The sequence below is a fragment of the Tenrec ecaudatus genome, chromosome 2 (genome assembly GCF_050624435.1).
Source record: "Tenrec ecaudatus isolate mTenEca1 chromosome 2, mTenEca1.hap1, whole genome shotgun sequence".
Taxonomy (NCBI): domain Eukaryota; kingdom Metazoa; phylum Chordata; class Mammalia; order Afrosoricida; family Tenrecidae; genus Tenrec; species Tenrec ecaudatus.
In genome coordinates this window covers 89,026,749-89,050,389 of record NC_134531.1, presented here as the reverse complement: position 1 = coordinate 89,050,389, position 23,641 = coordinate 89,026,749, and the positions used below count along the sequence as shown (strand labels likewise).

The following is a 23,641-nucleotide window of genomic DNA, read 5'->3' as shown; positions in this document are numbered from 1 at the left end:
TCCCGACCTTTGGACAACCCCTTTTGCTTACGGAAATCCGGCTGTGTAGCAGCCTTCCTTCACTCTGCCCTATCCCCGTGCCCCCAGTCTATGCTGGCAGCACTGTGATGGCTGATGGTATCCGTCAGTCACATACCGACTCTCTCAATGCCAGTGAGTCTAATGACAAAGCGTGGCCTACTTCTTAATCTAGATAGGTCAGGTATTTTCCAAATCAAAAGTGCTTATTCTTCTCTGCTTAACAATTCCTTCTTGAATACATCGTTCCTCTCACATTTAAATAGAAACGACTTGGAAAAACCAGGCCACACTACTCATATTTTGCTTGGAAATCTCAACTATTTATCCAAGTTCATAACTTACAAGTTTTGCTTTTGTCCAATGGTAGAATTCAGCTGAACCAAGATTGTTGCCATTTTAAAATAAAGATTACCTTTCCTCATGCCCAACAACATGTTCCCCATGTTCTCTTTTAGGCTTTGCCAGAAGCATCTTTAACATTCTATTTCTAGCAATTTAAAAAAACTATCAAATTGTGACGATCCAAAATGCAAATACACTACTACTGAGAAAGAGCGAAGTTAAGCAAAGTACCCAACGTTAGACTTCCATTAAAGTTACATTAAAAAGAAAGCAAGGTCCGGCGGAAGAACACTCGGAGCACTGAATGAACTATTAACTTTAGTTAATAATACTGAATCAAGAGTGACTCTTGAATTTTCACAGGTGCACTCTGCTAATGTGTGGCATTATTACTCTGGGAAACTGATTGCAGGGGTGTGGGAACCCTTTGTATTATCTTCTCAACTTTTCTGTAAATTTAAACTGTTCTGAAGAATACAGTCCATTATAAAAATTAAGAAAACAAAATAAAGAAACCCACTGTACTGCATTCTAGTAATTCAGTATGACTAATAATTATTCCGAGCTTAAGATCAAAAGGTATCTAGCTACATAAAAGCATGAGAGAGTCTCATTTTAAAATGGTTACTTTTCTGTTTTTCAGAGAAAGACAGAGAGTGGCAGGAACATGAGGAGGTCGGATTATTAAAGCATGTAGTTATGCGCACACACAGAGAAGAAGCTGCCAACGCTTGTAACGATTTAGTCTCAGAAATGCAGTATGCTCGCGGTGACTCGATGGCCAAGGGCGAGAAAGACGAGGCTGACTGCTCCCACAAGGAACAGAAGCAGAAGATTCCTCATATTCTTAAATATTTTATTGTACAGTTATCAAAGTTAAGGAGCATGCTGAACCAGATACAAGCCAACCTATTAAAGAAATCAAGAAGAGAATTATGCTCTCAATGTCCCTGCCTCAAAGACTCACATAAATGCTTTCATGATTTGATACAACTTTAAACTACAGATGTGTTTTAATAACAACATTCAAATTTTAAAAAATCTGCCCCTGATCTATAGAAAAAACGAATTTTAAAAGTACAAATGGATACTTTACATGAGGAGCTGATGTCAGGGGCTTAAGTGGTGAGCAAATGTTTTGAGAATGATGAGGGCAGTAAATGTACAAATGTGCTTTACACAATTGATGTACGTATGGATTGTGATGAGTTGTATGAACCCCTAATAAAATGATTTTTTTTACAAGATAGGAAAAAATGTGTGCTTTACACTATTATTTTTTCTAATAAGAATACTTATTAGTTCAGTCTTTCTTAAGCCATAAAAATGAATGCTTTCATTTTATAACTTAATATATAAAAGCATGCACAAAATCAATGAAAGCAGGAAAAATATCATATTTTTAAAGGTAAGAATATTCATCAAATCATCATATGCACACCTTCAAGCAGATATATACTTTTAAAAGTTATCTAAAAAGCTCCACACACTTATAAGTACATGTAATATCATTGTAAAAGTCCCCAATAAAAGTATTCAAAAATCAAATTAAAAAAATTTTAAAGACTTAATTTTTGACTCTTAGCCAACTCTAAGTCTTTGAAAAGAAAAAGGAAATGCATTTTTAATACTAATGGAAACACATCACACGGACGGTATGAACTTCTCATGTTTTAATGGTGTTTCCAGAACTCAAGGACATTGATCTTTATACTGTGAACAATCAAAAGTAGAAACTGAAACTCAGAATCGTCCTCGTCGGTTAAATAACTTCCCAAGAAGGGCTCCTCTAAAACCTCCTCCCACTCCTGATCGCAGACCCTTGACGCCCCTCCAAGTGTCACTGGTCCTCTTTGCCCTTTAAATCACAGAGGACGACATCATTCTATGTTCGCGCTTATCTGACGTGATAAACTAGAGAACAGTCAAGGCTTACCACGCTTTAAATAAATCACAAGAGACCCGCATAGAGATTTGTACGCAAAGGACAAGGGCAGCCGTCACAGGGGAAAAATAAAGCTGGAAACGATTTTCAATGTAATTGTTGCTGTTAGTTGCCTTTAAGTTGATTCTGACTCTCATCAATCCCCTGTGAATTAATGATGATTAATACTGTTATGGCCATATAATGGAATAATAGTCAATTTGTATGAATACTTAAAGCTTTATAAACAAAATTTATACAACTTGTGGTAGTTACATAATCTGGTGTCAACTTGCACAGGGGTGGAGCCTAGCCCGTCAAGCAGGTTGCAGCTCGATGACCTCATTTTGAGGTGCCACAGATATAAATAGCTCACTGGAGGCCTGATACACACAGACTCTCTGCTGGTCTCCCTGGGAGACATTCCTGTTGACAGGGCACAAGGAGCTACACTAGAGCCTTGGGCTGGAGGAGCCACATGGAGACCCACGCCCAGTGCTGAGAGGCTTCTACTGCCACCGGATCCACAAGACTTTCTACCCAGTGGCCTGTGTCCTTTCTTCCTGCATTCGGTGTCATGGCATGTGCTGTGTGAGTCTGAAGAAGAATTTATACACTGGTAACGGACATATGGGCTGATATCGGATTAGACCTGGACCAGGCTGGGATGTTTTCTTAACATACAATGGTTCTTTGATATAAAGGTCTCTATTGCACACGAGTGTCTATGAATTTGCTTCTCTAGTCAACCCAGACTAACACACAATGCTATTAAAAATACAGACACACAGACGAAATAGGTGAAATATGCACTAGACTATTATCAGCGCTTCTCTAGATATGAGCATTGTGAATGTAATCATTACCTTTTTAGTACTTTTCTATTTCGTACAAATTTATCTAAACATATGAAACTTGTACAGTGCAGTTATTTTAAAAAGCAAACTATAAAAAATGTTAAAATATTTTTCCTATTGAATCAATCAATGTACATATACCTTTCATGGCAGTTGGCAATATCTGAGCAAGGAGGATCAGTAAGCACTAAATAATCACACATACTGGGCCAAAACACTGTTTCATATGTGCACATTAAGCGTGTAGCCAAAGGACCACATACAAACCTTGTTTTCCTTCAGGCGGCTCTATGAAATACGGCATTGTTTTCATTGTTTGTCTCAGCTCCTGCTTCAGGGCCAGCATATACTCCTCACCTTCTCCTGTTCTCAGGGGCACCGGTTTATAATCTGTATCCTATTTAAATTGAGACAAAGGTATGTGTTTGTTTTGTTTTTAAAATAAACACTTTAATATCATCTTTGTCTATAGTCTGGAAACATCAGTTACATTTCTTGGGCAGAGGGGTCTTAGGAACTTATCACATAGCACATTTCTTATTTTCTTCTACGTTAGAGGAAGGAAACATGCATAGTTTCATCAGTGTCCATGGACATCCAAAATCCACTTGCAGGGTCCCCCACATGGATGACGGTAATGTCGACGAATAGTGAAAGTACCATGGACAGCCAGAAGGGCAAAGGAATCTGTCTTGGAAGAAGTACGTCCAGAGTGCTTCTTACAGGCACGGTTGGCAAGAGTTCGTCTTCCATACTTTGGACGTGTTGTCAGGCAAGGACAGTCCCTGGAGAAGGACAGCGTGCTTGGAGAAGTGCAGGGGCGACGACAAAGAGGACAGCCCTCCAGAAGGACTGCCCCAGTGTCTGCAAGCATGAGCTCGAGCACAGGGAGGAACAACCGTAAGGATGGCTCAGGACCAGGCGGTGTGTCCCTTTGTTGTGCACGGGGTTGTTATGAGTCGGAACCGACTAGCTGGCACCTAACAACAACACATGGATTAAGGCTCCGGTGAATTCCCTCTGACCACAGGGCAGGGATTGAACAGCCTGGCTGTAAGTCAGAGAACACTGGAAAGTAGACTATGGCAGATGTAGTTAGTTTTAAAAGTAATACCTTATCATTTGATCTCCCTTTTGACCCATTCTAAAGTTGTTTCTGTTTTTAATAGTTTCTGCGTTTTGAAATTGTTTTCTGTTTTGTTGTTGGGGTGTTTTGTTTGCTTGCCGGCTTCCTGTTTGTGATCTGTATGATTTTCTGTACATGACATCTGGGAGAAGCAGATCTAGAGGCAATCACTGGATTGATAATTGCCTCCAGGGGCATGGCAGGGAAAGAGGGAGGTAAAACTATGAGGAGGAGGATAAAATATTCCTAAACTGATTGTGGGGATGACTGCAGAAGTTTCAGTAAGATTAAATCATATGATACATGAACTATATGCCAATAAAACTATTTTTAAAAACCCACGCTGACAACCCTTTGCTATATGACTATAACACGGCTCACTGACAAGAATCCAAATTGCAAAAATCAAACGAGAGCAACAGCTCTTGCTTCCCCTTAGCGGCAAAGGTTCTTGGTGTCAAAGGTGAACTGCCTCCTCACAGGGACCCCGTATGACTGCGCGGAGAATTGGCCTGCAGAGGTGGCCCTGGCAGGGAGGCGTTGGACTGCAGACCTCAGGGTTTCAGGCTGAGCACCCTATACAGAGTGAGGACGAGCTGAAACTGACTGTGGCAGTGAATGTGGTTTGGGTTTTCCATCTTTCCAGGAGCATCTCCTGGCCTTTCCCCCGTGAGTCGCTAGTTGGGTTGTAACTGCCAACCCCTCAGCAGCCACTGCCAGCCTCCCAGTTAGCAGCCTTGAGTTTGGCTGCTGCATTACCATGAACTTCAATCAGTGAAACTGATAGTACTAATGGGGGCAGTACATTTTTTAAAAAAAAGAAAATCTATCGCTTTGAAAATGCTTACCACAACCATAATGTACTTAATATTTGACATAGTTTTATTTTAAACATTATCAGTATGGCCCCTTTTACAGTGAAAAAAATTGAACTAAACAATTTGCAATCCTTTTTGGATAGTAAATGGCAAAACAGGAGCTTGAACTTAAGCGTTTAATTGGTGTGTGTGTGTATACATATATATATTCACTAAAATGGCCCTGGGGCTACACAGTAAAGAAACTTATAGTTTCAGAGGGCAAAAGATGTGGTTCAGTTTTAAAATCTGGCTTAAGAATTTAATCATTCATTTCATATATGTAAATTCAGTGCCTACTGTAAGTCAGACAGTGTTTGACTGCAAATGAACTCATGGTGAAGCAAAGTCCTGACCCTAGGGGAGAAATATATGACACACAGATGAACAAATGAAGTAATATATAATATCAAGTCATGATATCAAAACCAGACCCTGTCATGGAACTGATCCTGGCTCGTAGTGACCCTGCACAGGCCCTTCTCTAAGTCTTCATAGGAGCAGACAGCCACAGCTTTCTCCCTCAGAGTGGCTGGTAGGGTTGAACCACCAACCTTCTGGGTCATATCCCAGTACCTAATCAAAGCACTAGCCGGGTGCCGGAGGAAACAGCGACTTACAGAGTACGGGGAGGATCGAGGATGGGTGGCAATTTGGACAAGCTAAGCATGGCTGGCCTCTTGGGAAGTCACATCTGACCTGGCTAAAATTGAGGATTGAGGACAGATGGCTACAACAGGAAACTGGCGGGCACAGAGGCATGAGGGGACATAGAGGACCGAGCAGGGCCGAGGACCAAGGACTACTGTATGACAGCGCCAGGACAGCCATGTAGGCCAAATGACACGGAACCTGCTAAGCAGTAGCTAAGACTTTTAATTTAATTCCATGTAGGAGACAGTAGTGAGAACTAGCATCCAGCGTTTAAAAGTATCTCCACTCAGGCATCCTTTTCAAGAAAGCACCATGGGTGGCACTGTATGATTTCAATGCATCTATTTACTGTTTCTGTATTCTCAATACCAAAAAGACGAAATACGGGCAATTTCCATTACAAATGTCCTACTTACCAAGTAACTGACATAACGAGGCCCAAGTCCCGTAATCACCTATTTTATTAAAATCTGAGGCACATACAATGGTTTATAATAACAAGCAGGTGCTACTTTGTGATGGGCATCAAACATTATTATTATTATTGTATTATTATATTAAACTTCTTTTGTGTTGGTGGAGCTCTTTCTTCTGTGTGCATAGAAATCTACACTACATACTTAGACAAATATTTGACTAACAAACTACAAGTACCTGTTCTGACTCACAAATTCGACTCAACAACTGCCAGGAACTGCAGTCAATGAATGAATATGGCTCTTCTAGCCAAAGACTTTGTTGCTCCCAGCTCATTACTTTTTCCTGCTGAGCCTGGGTTAGAAAGTCGTAAAAGAGAGGTTTTTCTGATTCAGCTGTGAGTGATTGTTAACAAGTTCCCTTGTGATTTGCCATCCAGCTGGGTCTAAAATAAGCCAAAGTTGGGGATTTCACTGTTGGCAAGAGAAAAGAGTCAGGAACGCAGTGGGTAAACTTCCTTGACCCAGGAGACACCCCGACCACCAGAGGAGGGGCAGAGGTGTGGAAGTACCAAGAGCCAGGGCATGAGACAGAGCAGTTCACTTCCCAGCCCATAGAGCAAGTAAAAGCTGAGCCTCTTCAAGCAGAAAGCTGGCTTGTGGAGTGAGGTACCTCTAAGCACTTAATTGGGAATGCTAAGTTTGCAGACCCACAGAGCTGAGTAAAGCACCTTCAGACTGAGGCACTGGTGTGTCCTCTGGGCATTTGTTGGCAGCCCTAAAAAAAAAAAAGTTAGTAACCCTGGATGAGTAGGGCAGTGGTGGAATGGGTTGTGTGGCTGAGAGGCCTACCTGTGCGCATGGTAAAGAAGAGGCTGTCCTGTCTGACTATGTTTAATCTGTTAGCTTCCTTAACAGACCCCATAATTATAAGTATTGGCTGTTCTGTACAGTCACTGCAATGAATTATCAAACTCATTTGAGAAGTAGAGTGCACCTTGGAAGGGATGGTTGGAAGGTAGGGCATGTCTGACCTCCTCCAAGTCATCAGCCTTGGCCCGCTGATGATGGGGATTTTTCCTTCTTTCCCTTGGGTAGCTGGAGGAGGTCAGGCGTGCCTCCATGTTGTTTCTTTTCACAGGGACAGAATTCACTTAGATTCTGGGGACGGCGTGTATCAAAAGCAAAATGCGGAGAATGTCCATGTGAGAAATCTAGATGCTCATGTATGTTTGCCTGGGAGCCTGTACCTATCTACATCCTTTGGTGAAGCATTTTCCCTTTCGAGATAAAGGATCCCTGGGGAGAAGGGTATCTATCTTGCTTTTGACGATCTTAAATTTTTTGTAGCATGGCACAAGTACACCTGGAAAGATAAGCGTGTATTTCAAAGCAAATATAAAGCAAAAGCATTAAACACTGATTATAGCAATTAAGCTCGAAGCACACTCTAAAAGCAACTCTAGATGTAGCAGAAAGGATCATTTTTAGGGAAACTAACAAAATTCTAAGGCAATAGGCAAAATGTAGCAAAAATATAGCAAACATCTAGTGGAGGAAAAAAAGGCTAACTGAAAATAAAATAAATTTCTTTTTAAAAGTCCAAGTGGTATAAAAGAGGAAAAATTAAATTTATAAATATAACATTCATTAAACAAAAGCAAGGCAGGGGAGGAGATGAAAATTGCTAAAATCCAACTGGGGGGAGGGGGGGCAGAACACCCCCCCCCCATATAATTTTGGGATTGGACAACATCAATAAGAGCAATAGAAGGATATAAAGATCTAATATCTATTTTTTTTTGCTCACACGGTGCTGACTATATTCATGGAAAAGCATAGACTATGCTTTCTGATTTTTAAAAAGTTTAAGGAAAAAATGAAAATGTTACAATGAAAGCTAAGTGAACCTTCCAAACTCACTAACATCAAGTCAACTCTGAGTTCAAAACTTCCTACCGGCCCTACAGGCCAGAGAGGAATTTCCCGTGTGGGTGACCAAGCCTGCTGTCTTTCGCCCGGGCTCCGTCCGTCTGTCAGTCCGTCCCGGGAGCAGCGGGCGGGCGTGGACTGCTGGCCTGGCGGGTACCACAGGGAGCGCACTGGCCCCCGGGGCTCCAGCCGTCGTCTTACTTACGGGGAAAACCGGCGGCGGCTTCAGCACGACCTCGGGTAACTTCTCCCCCCTGGAGAAGCCGACCGCCTCGATATTGAAGGTGTACGCGGCGCGGCCCCTGCCTCGACTCCCCGCCATGGGCGTTCCCGCGGACCCGGAGCAGCGTCTGCAAGCAAGACGGCAGGCATCACTGACGGCGAAACTGCAGTCACGGAAAACAGAGCGTTTCGGCGAACAACTCTGCCACCGCGCCCACTGCCCTGCGCGGCGCCAGGACCCGGGCGCTCCGCTCCGGGGAGTCGCCGTGAGCCCGCAGCCCGGCAGCCTGCGGCCCAAGCGGCCCCGGGAACAGAGCGCGAGACACGCGGGCATGAGCGCATGCAAAGAAGTGGCACTCTGCCCGCGGCTAGGAGAGAGGACATGCGGTGCGTACACCTTGAAATCACTGTGCTGAATGAAAAAGGCCGGTTACTAAAGACCTGGCACTGAATGAGCCGAATGACACCAAGTGCCGAGGTCGGGCACCTTTCTCTGGTTCCGAGCCACTGGGGACAGGAGTGGGAAGAGCAGGGTGCTTTGTGTGGGGTGATCTAACACTTTATTAAACAAGGACAGCACATGGTGAGCTTACTATCACTGCCTTGTGCACTTTTAAAAGAACACGACTTTTTTGTGTTCTTTACCAAAATAATTTCTTAAAGGCTATTAGGCATTAATTGGGGGAAGGGGCAGCCATTAATGCTACTCCCCTCAATAAAACTCCTTACTAGCAAAGGTAACAAACCAGACCCACTGCCACTGAGCCCATTCTGACCTGGAGCCAACCCTCCATAAGGTTCCCAGGGCTGTAAATGTTCACAGGAGCAGACAGTCTAAGCTTTCGCCTTTGGAGTGGCTGGGGGTGAAGGGACACCTAACAAGACCAAGGAGGCATGACTACTTTGCACATTTTTGACTAATGTGAACACAGGTCAGAGTCAGTCAAAAAGGCTGAAAATCCCAGCTAATTTATCAGAGGGCAGACACTACAAGTCGTTCTCAATAGTGGCTGTTACTAGAATCACCTAGAAAGTTTTGGAAACATAAAGCAGTGACTTAAAAAGTGGTGCCTGGACAGGAGCGTCACCTAGGAACTTGTTAGAGAAGCTGTTAGATGGGTTGGGTTGACTAGAGAAATCCAAGGACACTCATATATGTATAAGAAAGAACCTCAGAGTCATTGTATATGAAGAAAACATTGCAGCCCAGTCCAGATCAAGTCCCACACTCCGTTATTAGCCCATAAGTCTAAATCTAGTCCACAAATTCCTCTTCAGACTCACACAGCACATGCTATGATGCCAAAATGCAGGAAGATCGCAGGCTGGTGGGTGAAAAGTCTTGTGGATCCAGTGTCAGCAGAAGCATCTAATCATTGGATGGGTTTTCCACGGGGCTCCTCCAGCGCTCAGTCTCAACAGCAGTAAAGTGAAGCAGAGTGTGGCCCTCCTCCAGAGAGAGGAAGTTCCCAGAATCCTCATGAGAAGGTCACACCCATCAGACGCCACCCCTTCACTCAATACCCTCAAGTTGACAGATTATGTAACTACCATAGATGCGAACTTTGGGGTTCCACCCCAGGCCCATGGAAGCAAAACGCTGGGAGTGGGCTCAACACATGGTTTAATAAGCCTCCAAGGGAATTCTGAGGCAAACTAAAACATGTGAACAACGAACCAATCACATCAAGATCTCTGCAGGTAAGGCTAAGCTAGGGGAGGCTTAGCATGCAGCAAGTATTGAGAACTCTGCCCGTGCATGCCAGCTCTGAAATAAGAAACAAAAGCCTGCAGCATCTGGAATTTCCCTGCCACAGCTTTCAGTCTGGTTCACTCCACTGGACCCACCCGCAGCTGAGAACCTGCCTTTCCACCAGATATTTGGAATCCAAATCTACATTTTAACAAGATCCGAATGTGGTTCTTATAGATCCCCAGATCCCCTAGAGATCTCGTTAAAACACAGATTCTATTACCTGCGTGGAAAGGCGTGCGCTCGCACGCGTGTTTGTGTGTGTGTGTGTGTGTGTGCGCGCGCGCGCGCACGCGTAGCATAAATAGGTTGGAAGTCTGGCTTCAAATACCTTAGAAATTTAAAGTTATACAAATGATTCTCAGTGATTTAGGAATATTTGCCTTTACGGTGAAATGACTATCACCATCATCAATCTAGGCAGCACGCAGGATTTGATCATAAGACCTTTTAATTCATTTGTATTGGACGGCAGTACCCAGGTATTATACTTGAACAGGTCCATTGATTGGGCATTTTCAGAATCTGTGTTACCTTTGTGTCTCCAGTCACACGCACACAGTATAAATAATAAATGCACCCTTCTATCCTTCAATAGCATCTTCTCTGTTCTTTTTGTGAAGTGCTCCAACAGGATGGCACTGACTTAGATACGGGGCTATGATACTGAGAACACTTTCTGATACGATTCGGACCGCTCGTTTCATAAGCTCACGCTTGTACGCGTCCACATTTCAAGTGCTCCAGTCTTCATATTTCTAACTGGTGAAACATTAAAGGTTGATTTTATCTGTCGTGTTGCCATTATGAGCGACATTCTGTATATGCCACTCGGTAGAACTGACTCTAAGGTTTACTGTTTTTGCTTTTTATTTTTTTAATTTTTTAAAACATTTTATTAGGGGCTCATACAACTCTTATCACAATCCATACATATACATACATCAATTGTATAAAGCACATCTGCACATTCCCTGCCCCAATCATTCTCAAAGCATTTGCTCTCCACTTAAGCCCTCTGTATCAGGTCCTCCTTTTGTCCCCCCTCCCATTTTTGCTTTTTATTGTACGCATTTCAATCACACATAAAAACAGACAGAGTGGAAGGAACCCCCTACCCCATCACTCAGCTTCAACAATGATCAGTAACCGTTCCTCTTTTCGTGTACTGCTCCCACCTTCTCCTCCCCGGAGTATGCTAAACTCTCAGTATGAATTTCCTCTGATGTAAGAACTTTAGCATACATATGATGACATTAAAAATTAATCATCCTTTAATATCAGCTTATATGCAATTGTCATCTAAACGTTCTCTGCACAATGGTTTGTTCAGATCAGAGCACAAACATTCACACACGGCATTGGACAGACATGGCTCTAAAACCTCTTTTAAGTTATAGTACATACCCCACCCCATTTCCCCCCACCCCAGATTTTACCATTTATTTGTTATAGAAACAAGGTCATAGTCCCGGAACAATATTCCTCAAACTTTACAATTCAGTTTCGTTACATGAGAATTGTGGTAAAATGCAGATTCTGATTCTGTTGGTCTCTAAATGTAGGTCCTGAGATTCTGCATTCCTTAAATTAAAAAACGAACAACACATTCTTAAGCAATACCATGTACTGGTTTGCAGGGCAGACTGACTCCTCTTCTGAATCGGGTGGCTTGCATACCTGAGATGTGGTTAGCACACTTCCCTGTGTCCTTGTATTGTCTAGTCAGATTTGATCTGATTTTTTTTTGTGGACCGGGTTTTAGACCCCAAACCAAACCAAACCCACTGCCATCCAGCTGATTCCAACTCACTGAGCTTTGAAGCCATTGTGTAACTGTTCCAGATGGCTTCTGAGACGACAAATCTTGATGGAGACAGCCAGCCTCGTCTTTTTCCCAAGGAGCAGCTGGCTTACCTAACCCACAGGACTCCTTAAAAAAATGGGCATATTAATTTAAAATGGGCATTCAGCATTTTCTTTATTATAAATCATTTTATTGGGAACTCTCACAGCTCTTATAACAATCCACACATCAATTGTACCAAGCACATTAGTACATATGCATCCATCATTTTCAAAACATTTTTTCTACCTGAGCCCTTGGTATCAGGTCTTTTTTTTGCCCTCTCTCCTCCACCCTCATGACCCCTTGATAAATTATAAATTATTATTTTCATAAGCAATCTTTTAAAATACATTAAACTTTTTTTCTCTACTGCATCATACATATCACATGGGATGCATTAGAAGTTTCTCTCGGTGATGTTCCTCTGGGTCAGTGGCTCAGGCTCTGCTAGCCTGTTTCATCTATTAAAACCATTCCCCCAGACAGACAACAGAAAAGTGGGCGAAGGGAGACGTCAGATAGTGCAAGATATGACAAAATAATAATTTATAAATTATCAAGGGTTCATGAGGGAGGGGGAGCAGGGAGCGAGCGGTAAAAATGAGGAGCTGATGCCAGGGGTTTAGGTGGAGAGCAGATGTTTTGAGAACGATGAGGGCAATAAATGTACAAATGTGCTTTACACAATTGATGTAAGTATGGTTTGTGATAAGAGTTGTATGAGCCCCTAACAAAATGATTAAAAATTAAAAAAATAAAACCGTTCCCCCATCAGCTTTTCACCTAATGGTTTTAGGAGCCATTAAGGGTGACGCTTAGCTCTATTATTGCACTAGGCACTGAAAATGGTGATAGACAAACTTTTGGGTTCTCCATATATTTATGAGCTGCAATTCTATCAGGAACCACTTTCTCTCCTCTGCTATATGGAGACACCGTTCATACAGGAACGGCGCATCCTTAATTAACCAAGTTCATTCCATCTGTCTTCATGATTCGAGGGACAATATCCAAATTGCTTGGTTCGAATTGCTGAGTCACTGAAGCATATGCTGAACTTTCAGAGCCCTAGTCTCCCAAGGGTGGAAACTCACTGTGGGAACGGGGAGTCATGGTGAGCACCCCTGGCATTCTCCCTAGACCAGGATTTGCCACTAACGAGGCTTTTTACATCCCTCAAGAGCTAATGGCTCAAAAACCCACAGGGGCAGTTCTGCCCTGTCTGAGTCACTTTGCGTCGGAATTGACTTGCTGGCAGCGAATAAAGACTAAGAACCATTGCAGGCAGGGTTCTCCGCACGTGCTGGTTAGTAAGAACCACCCGGACGGCTTGCTAAACGCAAGGAATCCCAGGCAGCTCCTGACTCCTAAGCCTACTGAACCCTGGGAAGCAGTTTGGAAAACTCTTCCTTAAAAACAAAGAGTCCGTTAACTAATGGTGGGAAAAGCAATTGCAGACTAAAATTCTGTACTTCTCAAACATCCTTCAGAGGTATGTACTACTTTCAGTAGGAAAATAAAAATCCATTCTAACTCCTAGTAATTATATGTTAGCCTGGCAAAAACAACAGTAAAACCCGATCATCCTAGTTTGGCTGTCAGGAGTCAGTGGCCAGCAACTGAGGGAGCCGGTAAGTTTGTTTTCTTGACGCTCAGGGTTGATAGTCTCTGCACTCGAGTCACTGCCTTGCAGGACAAACGGCTCGCAAGCCGGGCCCTGAGCACCACCGTGCAATCCTCCCAGTTCACTGGACCACTGTCTTCTTCTTTTTCACCTTACCAGACTTCTTCAACAAAGGATTTGTAACAGCTTTCTCCATTTCCTCTTCTCTAAATTTCCCTCAACTTTGATAGCCTGAGTCCATTTAGTCAGTATTAAGCATTTAGTCAGTTCTAAAGTTCATTTAGTCAGGATGGAACATGGAACCAGAAAACACTGAACAAAATCGAGCCTCTGCCCTCAGGACGGACCTTTCCATGGACTTTGAAGGTGATTAGGTTGTTTTTAAAATTTTTCAAATACTCGAGGGCAGCATACCAGCAAGAAGCACTGAACTAACAGAAAGGTCTGCAGGTCGGCCCCAGTCCCAGCTACTTCGACCCCCTCCTCCCCAGAAGAATGTACTAGAGAGGCCAGCACTGAACTTACAGCCCGGGGAGAGTGGCAGGTCTGCCCAGACCGCACGGGAGCAAACTAAGCGGGGGGGGGGGGGGGGGCCTGCATCTTGGCCCACCAAGCCTTGAGGACATATCTGCTTGGAGCAGCCAATGTACAGAGATGACCAAGGCGGCTGGTCCTCCCATGAGACACAACACCCCCTCACAGACCCACAGAGCCAAGGGGGACAGCAGTGCAGGTATTGAGCCAGGTCTCTCTCTCTCTCTCTCTCTCTCTCTCTCTCTCTCTCTCTCTCTCTCACACACACACACACACACACACACACACACATACACACACACACACCAGAGCAAAACACAAATGGTGTGCAACGGAGCACAGGGGAGCAAAGCAATGAAGTCCCCAAACTAGATCTCGGCAATGGGGGGCAGGGCGTGGCACTTCACCAGATCTGACTGGAAAACAGACCTGGAACAATTTATAGGCTTTTATTAATTTTTTTTTATTTGTCTCCTTTTTCTTCTTTTTTCTCATCTAAGATAGGCAGGACAACCAATCCCAAGGAGGAAACAATGGGGAAAATGTCTCCAGAGGGCCATGGGAGAGGAGGTGGGAGAAAGAGAAGGGGAAGCCAACAAACCCAGGGTACAAAGGAGCAATAAGAGATCTAAAACCGATGGGGAGGAGGGCGTAGCCTGCCTGCGGGGGTGGGTCAAGTGCAATGTGGCTGAGAGAAAGTACTGAGAGTCAGATGACGGGTGAACATGAGAGTGGGGCAGGAGGAAAGTAAAAAGAAATAGAGGAAAGAACCAGAAAGCAAAAGATATTTATAGAGGCACAAATATAGGTATGCACATATGTAAATATATAAATAGGGATATAGGTCTATGTATATCTGTTTAAATGGCAAGTATTAAGGTAGCAGACGGGCATTGAGTCTCTACTCAAGCATTCCCACAATACAAGAACACTTTGTTCTAATAACCTGTGATGCTCATTTCGTGACACGTTCACTGAAGTCAAATTGGGTACATAAGCAGAGGTGGTGAAGAAAGCTGATGGTGCCCAGCTATTAAAAGGTATAGTCTGGGTGTTAAAGGCTTGAAGTTAAACAAGCAGTCAAGTAGCAGAGAAGCAATAAGCCCACGGAAGAAACATACCAGCCTGTGTGATCACGAGTGTCAACCCGATCAGAGGACCCCAAACAAACAAATATATTGATTCAAATGGTGGGGGGTGAGAGTGAAGACCCAAGGCCCATCTGTACACTATTGGACATTCTCTCATAGAAGAGTCACAAGGAAGGGACGGGCTAGCCAGGGTGCAGTGCAGCACTAACCACACACACAACAGTCCTCTAGTTCAGCGGTTCTCAACCTGTGGGTTATGACCCTTTGGGGGCCAAGTGACCCTATCACAGGAGTCACCTGATTCATAACAGAAGCAAAATTACACTGATGAAGTAGCAACAAAAATAACTTTATGGTTGGGGGTCACCACAACATGAGGAACCGTATTAAAGGGTCATGGCATTAGGAAGGTTGAGTGAACCACTGCTGTAGTTCTCTAATGCTTCCTCCCCGACCCTCCACCCCCCACTATCATGACCCCAGTTCTACCTTACAAATCATCTGGCTAGACAGGAACGTGTACAATGGTACAGATGAGAGCTGGAAACACAGGGAAATCAGGACAGATAAACTCCTCAGGAGTTTATCAGTATTGGGAGTATAGATACCATGAGGGTGTGGGGAAAGGAGTGGGAGGGGACGAGAAAGGGGCAAAATGGGGAGCTGTCTACAATGACTGAACTATAACTCACCCCCCAGGGGTACAAACAGGAACGTGGCTGAAGGGAGACAGTGGACAGTGTAAGATATGAAAATAATTTAACAGGGGTCCATGAAGGTGAGAGGGTGAGGGAGAGAGGGGGAAAAGGAAGAGCTAATACCAGGGGGTCAAGCAGAAAGAAAATGTTTTGAAATTGATGGCAACATGTGTACAAATACAATTGACGTATGGTTTGTTTTAAGAGCTGTAAGAGCCCCCAATGCAATGACTTATTAATAAATTTTTTAAAATACAAATAAGTAGATGACTAAGGGTGAGATGATGTCCTCCAAAAAACAAGTAAATCCTGGTAAATGAATGGAGCACAAGTATGCTGACTGGAGCCCCTAGGTAGCACAATGGCTTAGGCACTTAGCGGACTGAAAGGTCGGCGATTTGAACGGGCCCTTGGAGAGGCGCCGTGAAGGAAAAGCCAAGTGAACTGTTCCCCAGAGAACCCGGCCACTGAAACCTCGAAGGAACCAGTTTGACTCTGGAACACAGGAGGTCCCCACGAAACGGACGCAACTCAACAGGACCGTGGTGACCTCCACTAAGACCACCTAGGGCTTTCTGCGGAGAATAAATCTGAGCGGACCTGCAGAGGGCCTAGGAGCCAAAGGACGGAGGAATGGAGTGAGGATGGATGGAGGAAGCCAGAAGTGGGGACATCCAGAAGCCAAGAGTAGCAATGTATGAGGAATAAATAAGAAGCCGGTGTGACTGGGGAAAAGCGAGGTGAAAGGCTGGTAGAGGCCAGAGCTTGTGAGGAGCTGACTTGTGACAGAGAAGACGCTAAAATGTGAAGGTCGCCGATGGCTCCTGTAGCAGTCAGATGTCCACTAGACACTCCTATCAACCTGTCCATCAAATAGATTCTGTGTCTGCCTTCAGGGGTGGCCCCATGTGGCCGCCCAACTTTGAGAGCTGCCATCGCCCTGCCAGGTCTCCACCTGGGATTCACCCGACCGCACTCACAGACCTGTGAGCTCCCTGTTTTGCACCTCCCCGACAAGCATCCTGGGTCTGCAGCTATGCAAGTCAGAGAAGGGGCCCTGGCGAGCATCAGATCCCTGGGCTTGAGTTGGACGGGCTGGGGCGCCTTCCTGATGGAAAGTTGCTTCTTGGTACTACGTTATTTCCTGTGCGTAGCTGAATGCCACTGGTTCGTTTCTCCAGATAAGCCAGCCTAACACAGGCTCCCCATGAGTCAGAATCGCTTCTACGGCAACGGGGCTGACGCTACGGTGGCTTAGCTCAGACCTGTGCTGAGTTTCAGCCCTCTTGCTCAGTACCAAAAGAATATTTCCATGCCACTTTAAACTCAGAACACCAGGGTCATCTTGCTCATATGCCAGCGTGCTCTTTCAAATACAGTACCTTTATTTCTATACGTGGCAGATTACTTTCTGAGTCACCAAGGACGGCATGATTTGGAGTAAGTCACTATTGATTCCTCATCCTGCTTGACCCATCCCATTAATCATTTAATTCGTCCTTGGAAACATCCCTCCCTTTCCATTTCCTCTGCCACCGCAGCCCCATCCATCTCACCCCGATTAACGGCAATAACCTCTTTGTGGTATTCCTTGCTAACTTCCTCTTGGTTTTATTCTTCTTATTCATCCTCAGGCACAACTCTGGTGATCAAGTCCCCTTGTCTTGGCTAGAGAATTAAACCCAAGCTTTTGGAGGCCCTTTTAATGTGGGTTCAGCCGACATCCCAACTCAGGAGTCCACGATGACGTCTCAGCTCCCGTTCTCTGACTCCAACCTCCGCCTCCTCCCATTTGCAAGGTCACATCTCTTCTCATCAAGACCAGCTCAGGTTCCTCAACATCCCCAGCACTCCTTTCACCCCACCTCACTCACGGGAAGATCCTCCGGGAACGGTAAATGGATTTTTTTACTGAAGTAAAAAGGGAAATGCAGCTGCACTGTTGAATTCTAGAAAGGAACAGACAATGCCCTCTTAGGAAATGGAGTTGTCCCAAAGCATGGACGTGGCCTCCCACTTACACTGTGTCATCCCTTTTTCTGTCTCTACAAACCAACTGCAGCAAGTGTATACCCCCACTGCCTACCTCGGGCAGTGCTTCCATGCAGACCGACCTCGGTGCCAGGTGACAGCAATAACGTGACCCGCACACAAAAGCGGCCCACACCTTTCTGGTTTCCCAGGGCACGTGAAAGTCATATTTATACTCTATTAAAGCTTATTGAGCGTTCAGTAGCATCATGAAAAAGTATGACACCTGGGAGGGTGGAGGGAAAGTGGGGTGGAAAGGGGGAACTGATTACAAGGATCTACATATAACCTCCTCCCTGGGGGACGGACAACAGAAAAGTAGGTGAAGGGAGACCTCTGGCAGTGCAAGATATGACAAAATAATAACATAAATTATCAAGGGTTCGTGAGGGAAGGGGGGAGAGGGGAGGGAGGGGGGAAATGAGGACCTGATGCCAGGAGCTTAAGTGGAGAGCAAATGCTTTGAGAAGGATGAGGGCAATGAATGTACAAATGTGCTTTATAGAACTGATGTATGTATGTATGGTGATAAGAGTTCATGAGCCCCCAATAAAATGATTTTAAAAATAGAAAAAGGAAGTAGGAAGCATCATAAGAATTCCCAAAATGTGAAACAGAACGACCAAAACAGGGCAGCGTCTTCAAAGAGCAATAAAGCCAAGCAATGAAATGAACTACGCCCGCCTGTATGACCCCTTCACAATGAAGGCCCACGTTCTCCTTGCTCTGCGCTCATTCCGTTAGAAACTGGCCATTAAGGCTGCGGCGGCGGTGGTTTGTGGAAGCCTCAGAATTAGAGTGTGGGGAGCCTGTTGCAGAGCATCATCACCAGGCGAGCTCTAGAAAATCCCTCGCCTGGCCCCTGGAACGGCGAAAGCAGAACCTCTGGGGCAGGGTGCAGTATAGCACAGAGGAAACACACAACTTTCCTCTAGTTCTTTAATGCTCCCCTCCGGCCCCTGCACTATCATGACCCCAATTCTACCTTATAGTCCGGCTAGACCAGAGCATGTGCACAGGCACAGGTAAGCGCTAGAAACACAGGACCAATAATGAGTAGTGATACCAGGAGGGTAAGGGGAAGATGAGGGGGAGAAAATGGGAACCAAGCACAAGAATCCCCATAAAACCCCCTCCCAGGGGGACAGACAACAGAAAAGTGGGTGAAGGGAGACACTGGTCAGTGTAAGACATGAAGAAAATAGTAACAATTTATAAAGTGTCAGGGGTTAGTGATGGGGGGGGGGGGGGTGAGGAGCTGATGCCAAGGGCTCAAGCAGAAAGAAAATGTTTTGAAAATGATGATGGCAACCAAACAAAAGAAAGAAAATGATGGCAGCAAATGTGCTTGACACAATGGGTGGATGGATGGATTGTGGTAAGAGCTGTATGCGCCCCCAATAACATGATTTTTTAAACAGCAGAATCTCTGGAGCAACATTTAGTCATCGGGACTTCAGAAGCCCTCCCAGAGATTACAATGTGCAACCTAAACTCCCATTTCACAGAGGAGCAAAGGAAGGCTCGCTGTCTCAGGGCACACGAGTTACTCCCTAACAAACGCAAAATGGATTTCTAGGCTAGTGGAAATGTGCTTTAATCCTGGCATGTCATTAATCTTCACAGTGAGGTGGGTTGTATTTTTAAAATGCAGTCACCAGCATCACCCATCTCCCTCTCAGGATGCCTCCCCAACACCCCTAGGTGCCATTGTTCTGATGGCTAGATCATGGGTACAGTTCAAGCTTCCAGAAACGTACCACGCAAGAGCCCAATCCAATCAACTGCAATCTCCACCTCCTGCCAGGCGCTACCGGAACTACCCTCTAAAGGAGTCCCATGCACAGAATGGCCGCTGGAGGCAGGCAGGGACGCTCAGGAGAAGACACTCACAGCCTGGTGGCAGTGTCGCTGTTTTTCACTGCAGGAAAATAAAGGCGGCGGTGATTCTCTCATGTGCTCCTCCCGGGTTTCCAGGCTTGTCAGTCTTAGTACATGTGAAAGCGGAAGATGTAGAAACCAACTCCCCTATCATACATCCGTGCCGGCTAACCTTTATGAAACACACATCCCTCCATACGTTCACGTCTGACAGGGTGACCATGGCTCCCAAAACCCTTCACTGGGAATCCATCCACTTCTTTGCCTCTGGGTAAGCCCTGTGGATAGTTCTCTGATCTTTCAACCCAACCCTTCTCTCCTAAGCACTCTATCTTGACTGCCTTCTGCCTATTCCCATCTGCATGTCATACAGGTGTCTCAGCTGAGTGTGTCCTCAGCGGAGCTCACCACCAAGACATCTGCTTTCTTGATAAATGACACATGGGGTACTTCATGGTCCTCTTAACTGCTCTTTCTCCCCTGGTCTCCAGATCTGAAACACGCAGTCGATCGGCTGCTGGCAAAAAGGTCGGTGGCTGGAACTTGCTCTCCTTCTCTGGGAAATTCAAGCTCAGCCAACAGTTTCTGTGGGGATTACAGTCAAGGAAAACCGATGGGACAGTTCTCTCTGTTGACAACGGTGTCCACTGTCTGTCCTCTCCCAAATGTTCCCCTTCATCTCTGCTTTAAGTTTAGGTCTTCACCTGGCTGATCTGGACCTCTAAAACAGAAAAAAATAACTCTCCCTCGGGTGGACTTCCCGCTTCATATATCAATCATGAAGTGGCACTCTCTTCCTCAACTAGCAGCCAGCGGTGCATATGCGTCTAGCTTTCTGTGCTGGCCCCAGCATCCCGCGCTGTAGCCACGCCCTGCTGGCCCCAGCTCTTGCCTGCAGTGAACCTCCTGCCAGGAGTGCCCTTTCCACATCCACATGAAACATCCTAGCAACTCGAACCCGCCCTGCAAACGCCACGCCCTGTGCGTGCGACCATTTCCACCGCACAGCGGCCGGCAGGCCCCACTTCCTCAGGGTTCCCCAAGGGCTGCACCCTTGTTCTGGCTTCTTCCAGCCACACTTTCCTTAGCACCCTCCAGTGTCCGGCCATCAAACTAAAGCCACACTCACTGCCTCCGAGTCGATGCCGACTCATAGCGACCCTACTGGCGGGGCAGGGCAGAAATGCCTCTGCGCATTGCCTTTAGAGGCGTAGAGAGCCTCTTCTTTCTCCTGAGGAGCAGCTCGTGGCTTTAACCTGTGCTCAATGCGTAACCACTGTGCCAGCCTCTGCCCTCCTGGGCTCACAGTTCAGTACAAGAAGTGGAAAGTAAGCAGGTAGAAATTAATTTTGTAGAAAAGGTCAGGTATAGGTGACAGGAAGAACACAAAGCAGGAAACATGGGCATGCTGTGGAACGCGGGTTTGAGGCGGTCCTCCGGTATGGGTGCTATGTGAGCACACTCGGATGTGAGCGTCCGAGCCACGTAGAGAACTAGGAAAGGATATTCTAGGGGAAACGTGGCACAGGCACTAGGGTCGGGACGGGTGAGGGCCCTCTGAAGACTTGCCTTTTATCCCCATCGATAACCAGATCCTGGCAAAGGAAATATCGGATGAATCTGTGCTAGAAGGCAGTTCCCCTCTGTCTAAAGCAGTGGTTCTCAGCGTTCCTAATGCCACGACCCTTTCATACAGTTCCTAATGTTGTGGTGACCTCCAACCATAAAATTATTTTCATTGCTACTTCATCACTGTAAGTGCACTACTGTTATGAATCGGGCGACCCCTGTGTAGGGGCCGTTCAACCCCCAAAGGGGTCGCGGCTCACAGGTTGAGAATCGCTGGTCTAAAGGCTAAAATACCCATGCTAAGGGGAGCACTAGTTCTCTGATGAGAATATTTAGGCAGCTCCTAAGCACAGCCATTCCTCAACACTCCCTGGTACTCATAAATTATTGACTAATAGGGACCCCGTCAGGCTGAGTCGACCTGTTCTCTATGATTTCCAAAGCTGCAAGTCTTTCCGGGAGGAGATCGCTGCCTCACTCTCCCGCCAAGCGCTGGAGGGTTCACACTGCCAACCCCACTGCTAACCCACTACACTACCAGGGCTCCTTGGTCTCTTACAAGACCCAACTTGCTGGCACGGAGTCCATTCCGGGTCAGAGTCACACTATAGGACAAAATAGAACTGCCCCTGTGGGTTTAGAGACTGTACATCTTAATCGGACGAGAAAGCCTCATTTCTCACATAGACGCTGGTGGTGGTTAAGAGCTGACCTCACAGGTAGTGTCCAATGTATGACCGGGCAGCTAACCACAAAGTCGGTGGTTTAAAGTCACCAGCAGCTCCACAGGAGAAAAGCCTGACAGTCTGTTTCCTCAAAGAGTTACAACCTTGGAAACCTTCCGGGGCAGTTCTACTGGGAGGCTCACTGAGAGGTGGAATTGACTGATGGAACAAATTTTTTATTTGGGTGCTCTATCTAAGGAGCCCTCGGGAGCAGTGGTTGAGGGTCAGCTATTAACTGAAAGCTCAGTGGTTCAAACCCACCAGGCAGTCCAAGGGAGAAAGAAGTACCAATCTGCTTCTGGAAAGATAAAGCGCAGATCTGCATAGAATACCCCCATATGGGCCAAATAAACCCCTGACACTGTTGTCCTCAGATGATCTTTACAACTTAAACCAAAATGACTCCCAGTTGTCTTCCTGAACCCAGTGGTTTAATTAAAAAGAAAAACAAAAAACAAACCTCTTCATTGAGCATTATGCTCTTTTAAGAACTATTCACACAAAATCAAAGGAGATGTGAGTTCACATTAATGAGAAAGTGACAATTCAGAAACGACGAGAGAACAACTCTCATCACACGATGTGGAGAACGTAGACAACGTCACTGCCTGTGTATGTAGAGATGACTGAAGGGGTGCACACCATGTGTGTATTCTCAACAACAAAATCGATTTGTGAAATAAAATGTCCCTAAAGTCAGGACTGAGTAACCTTTTACTTGGTTAACCCTTTTAGAACCTAATTTTTTCCTGCTTTGAAATGTGTGGCGATAGACTGTATTTTCAAGAATGAATGAATCAAACCACTACCATCAGTTGATTCTGACTCCTGGAGACCCTGTGAATGTTTCCAGGGGTGGACAGCCTGGTCTGTCTCCGGAGAAGCAGTTGGGGGGTTTAAACAACCAACCTTCCAGTTAGCACGCCCCATGTCTAAGCAAAGGGGAAATATTTTCAGTATTAACTGCAAGAGTTTTGATAGATCCCAGGTGGGCTCTGATGATAGGATTGGTAAGGTGAGGTGAGACCCATTTCTACAGATTCACAGCCCCCCCCCCCCCTGCTAAGTGGTAGCTCATACTACAAGTGGGACAGCAGGTTCCCAAGAAACCTGAGAAGCTGAAAAGGTTGATGGATGATGCCTGTCCCACAGATCACAAAAGGGTTAACATCTTTGAGAGGCCAGAGCTCCACCAAGCACCTAAACACCTTTCCAGTAGTTGCCAATAAGGATTTTCATAATTATCTTTTCTAATGCTGTCTCGTGGGTCTCTTAATACATTTTTCCTCTGGCTGAGTGGGAAGTTAGTCAAGTTCTCAAGGGAATTTTTGAAGCCTAAATGAACGTGTAATAGCTGCAAGGGGAGGAGGGGCAGAGACTGGGCATTAATAGTGGAGGTGATTTGGTGCGGCTGGCAGGCCACACCCAGATAATAAGCACTTTTCCCGTCCTCACAAGCCGCCTCCACCTCCCCGGAGCCTCTCGGGCAACTTTCTGTGCTCTCTTCAAAGAGTCAATCAACTGGAGGGAAAGAA

The 23,641-nt window shown here is 45.5% G+C and overlaps 1 protein-coding gene across 2 annotated transcripts in view; it reads right to left on the bottom strand.

Annotated features, from left to right (window-relative positions):
- Window positions 1-23,641, bottom strand: part of POLR3G (RNA polymerase III subunit G) — a 56,067-nt gene that overhangs the window by 31,540 nt on the left and 886 nt on the right. For both annotated transcript variants that reach the window (XM_075541271.1, XM_075541270.1), the window contains exons 2-3: window positions 8,335-8,479; window positions 3,412-3,541 (exon numbers count right to left, since the gene is read on the bottom strand). In XM_075541271.1, coding sequence (XP_075397386.1) covers window positions 3,412-3,541; window positions 8,335-8,451 — 247 coding nt within the window. In that variant the 5' untranslated portion in view covers window positions 8,452-8,479. The remainder of the gene's footprint in view (window positions 1-3,411; window positions 3,542-8,334; window positions 8,480-23,641) is intronic.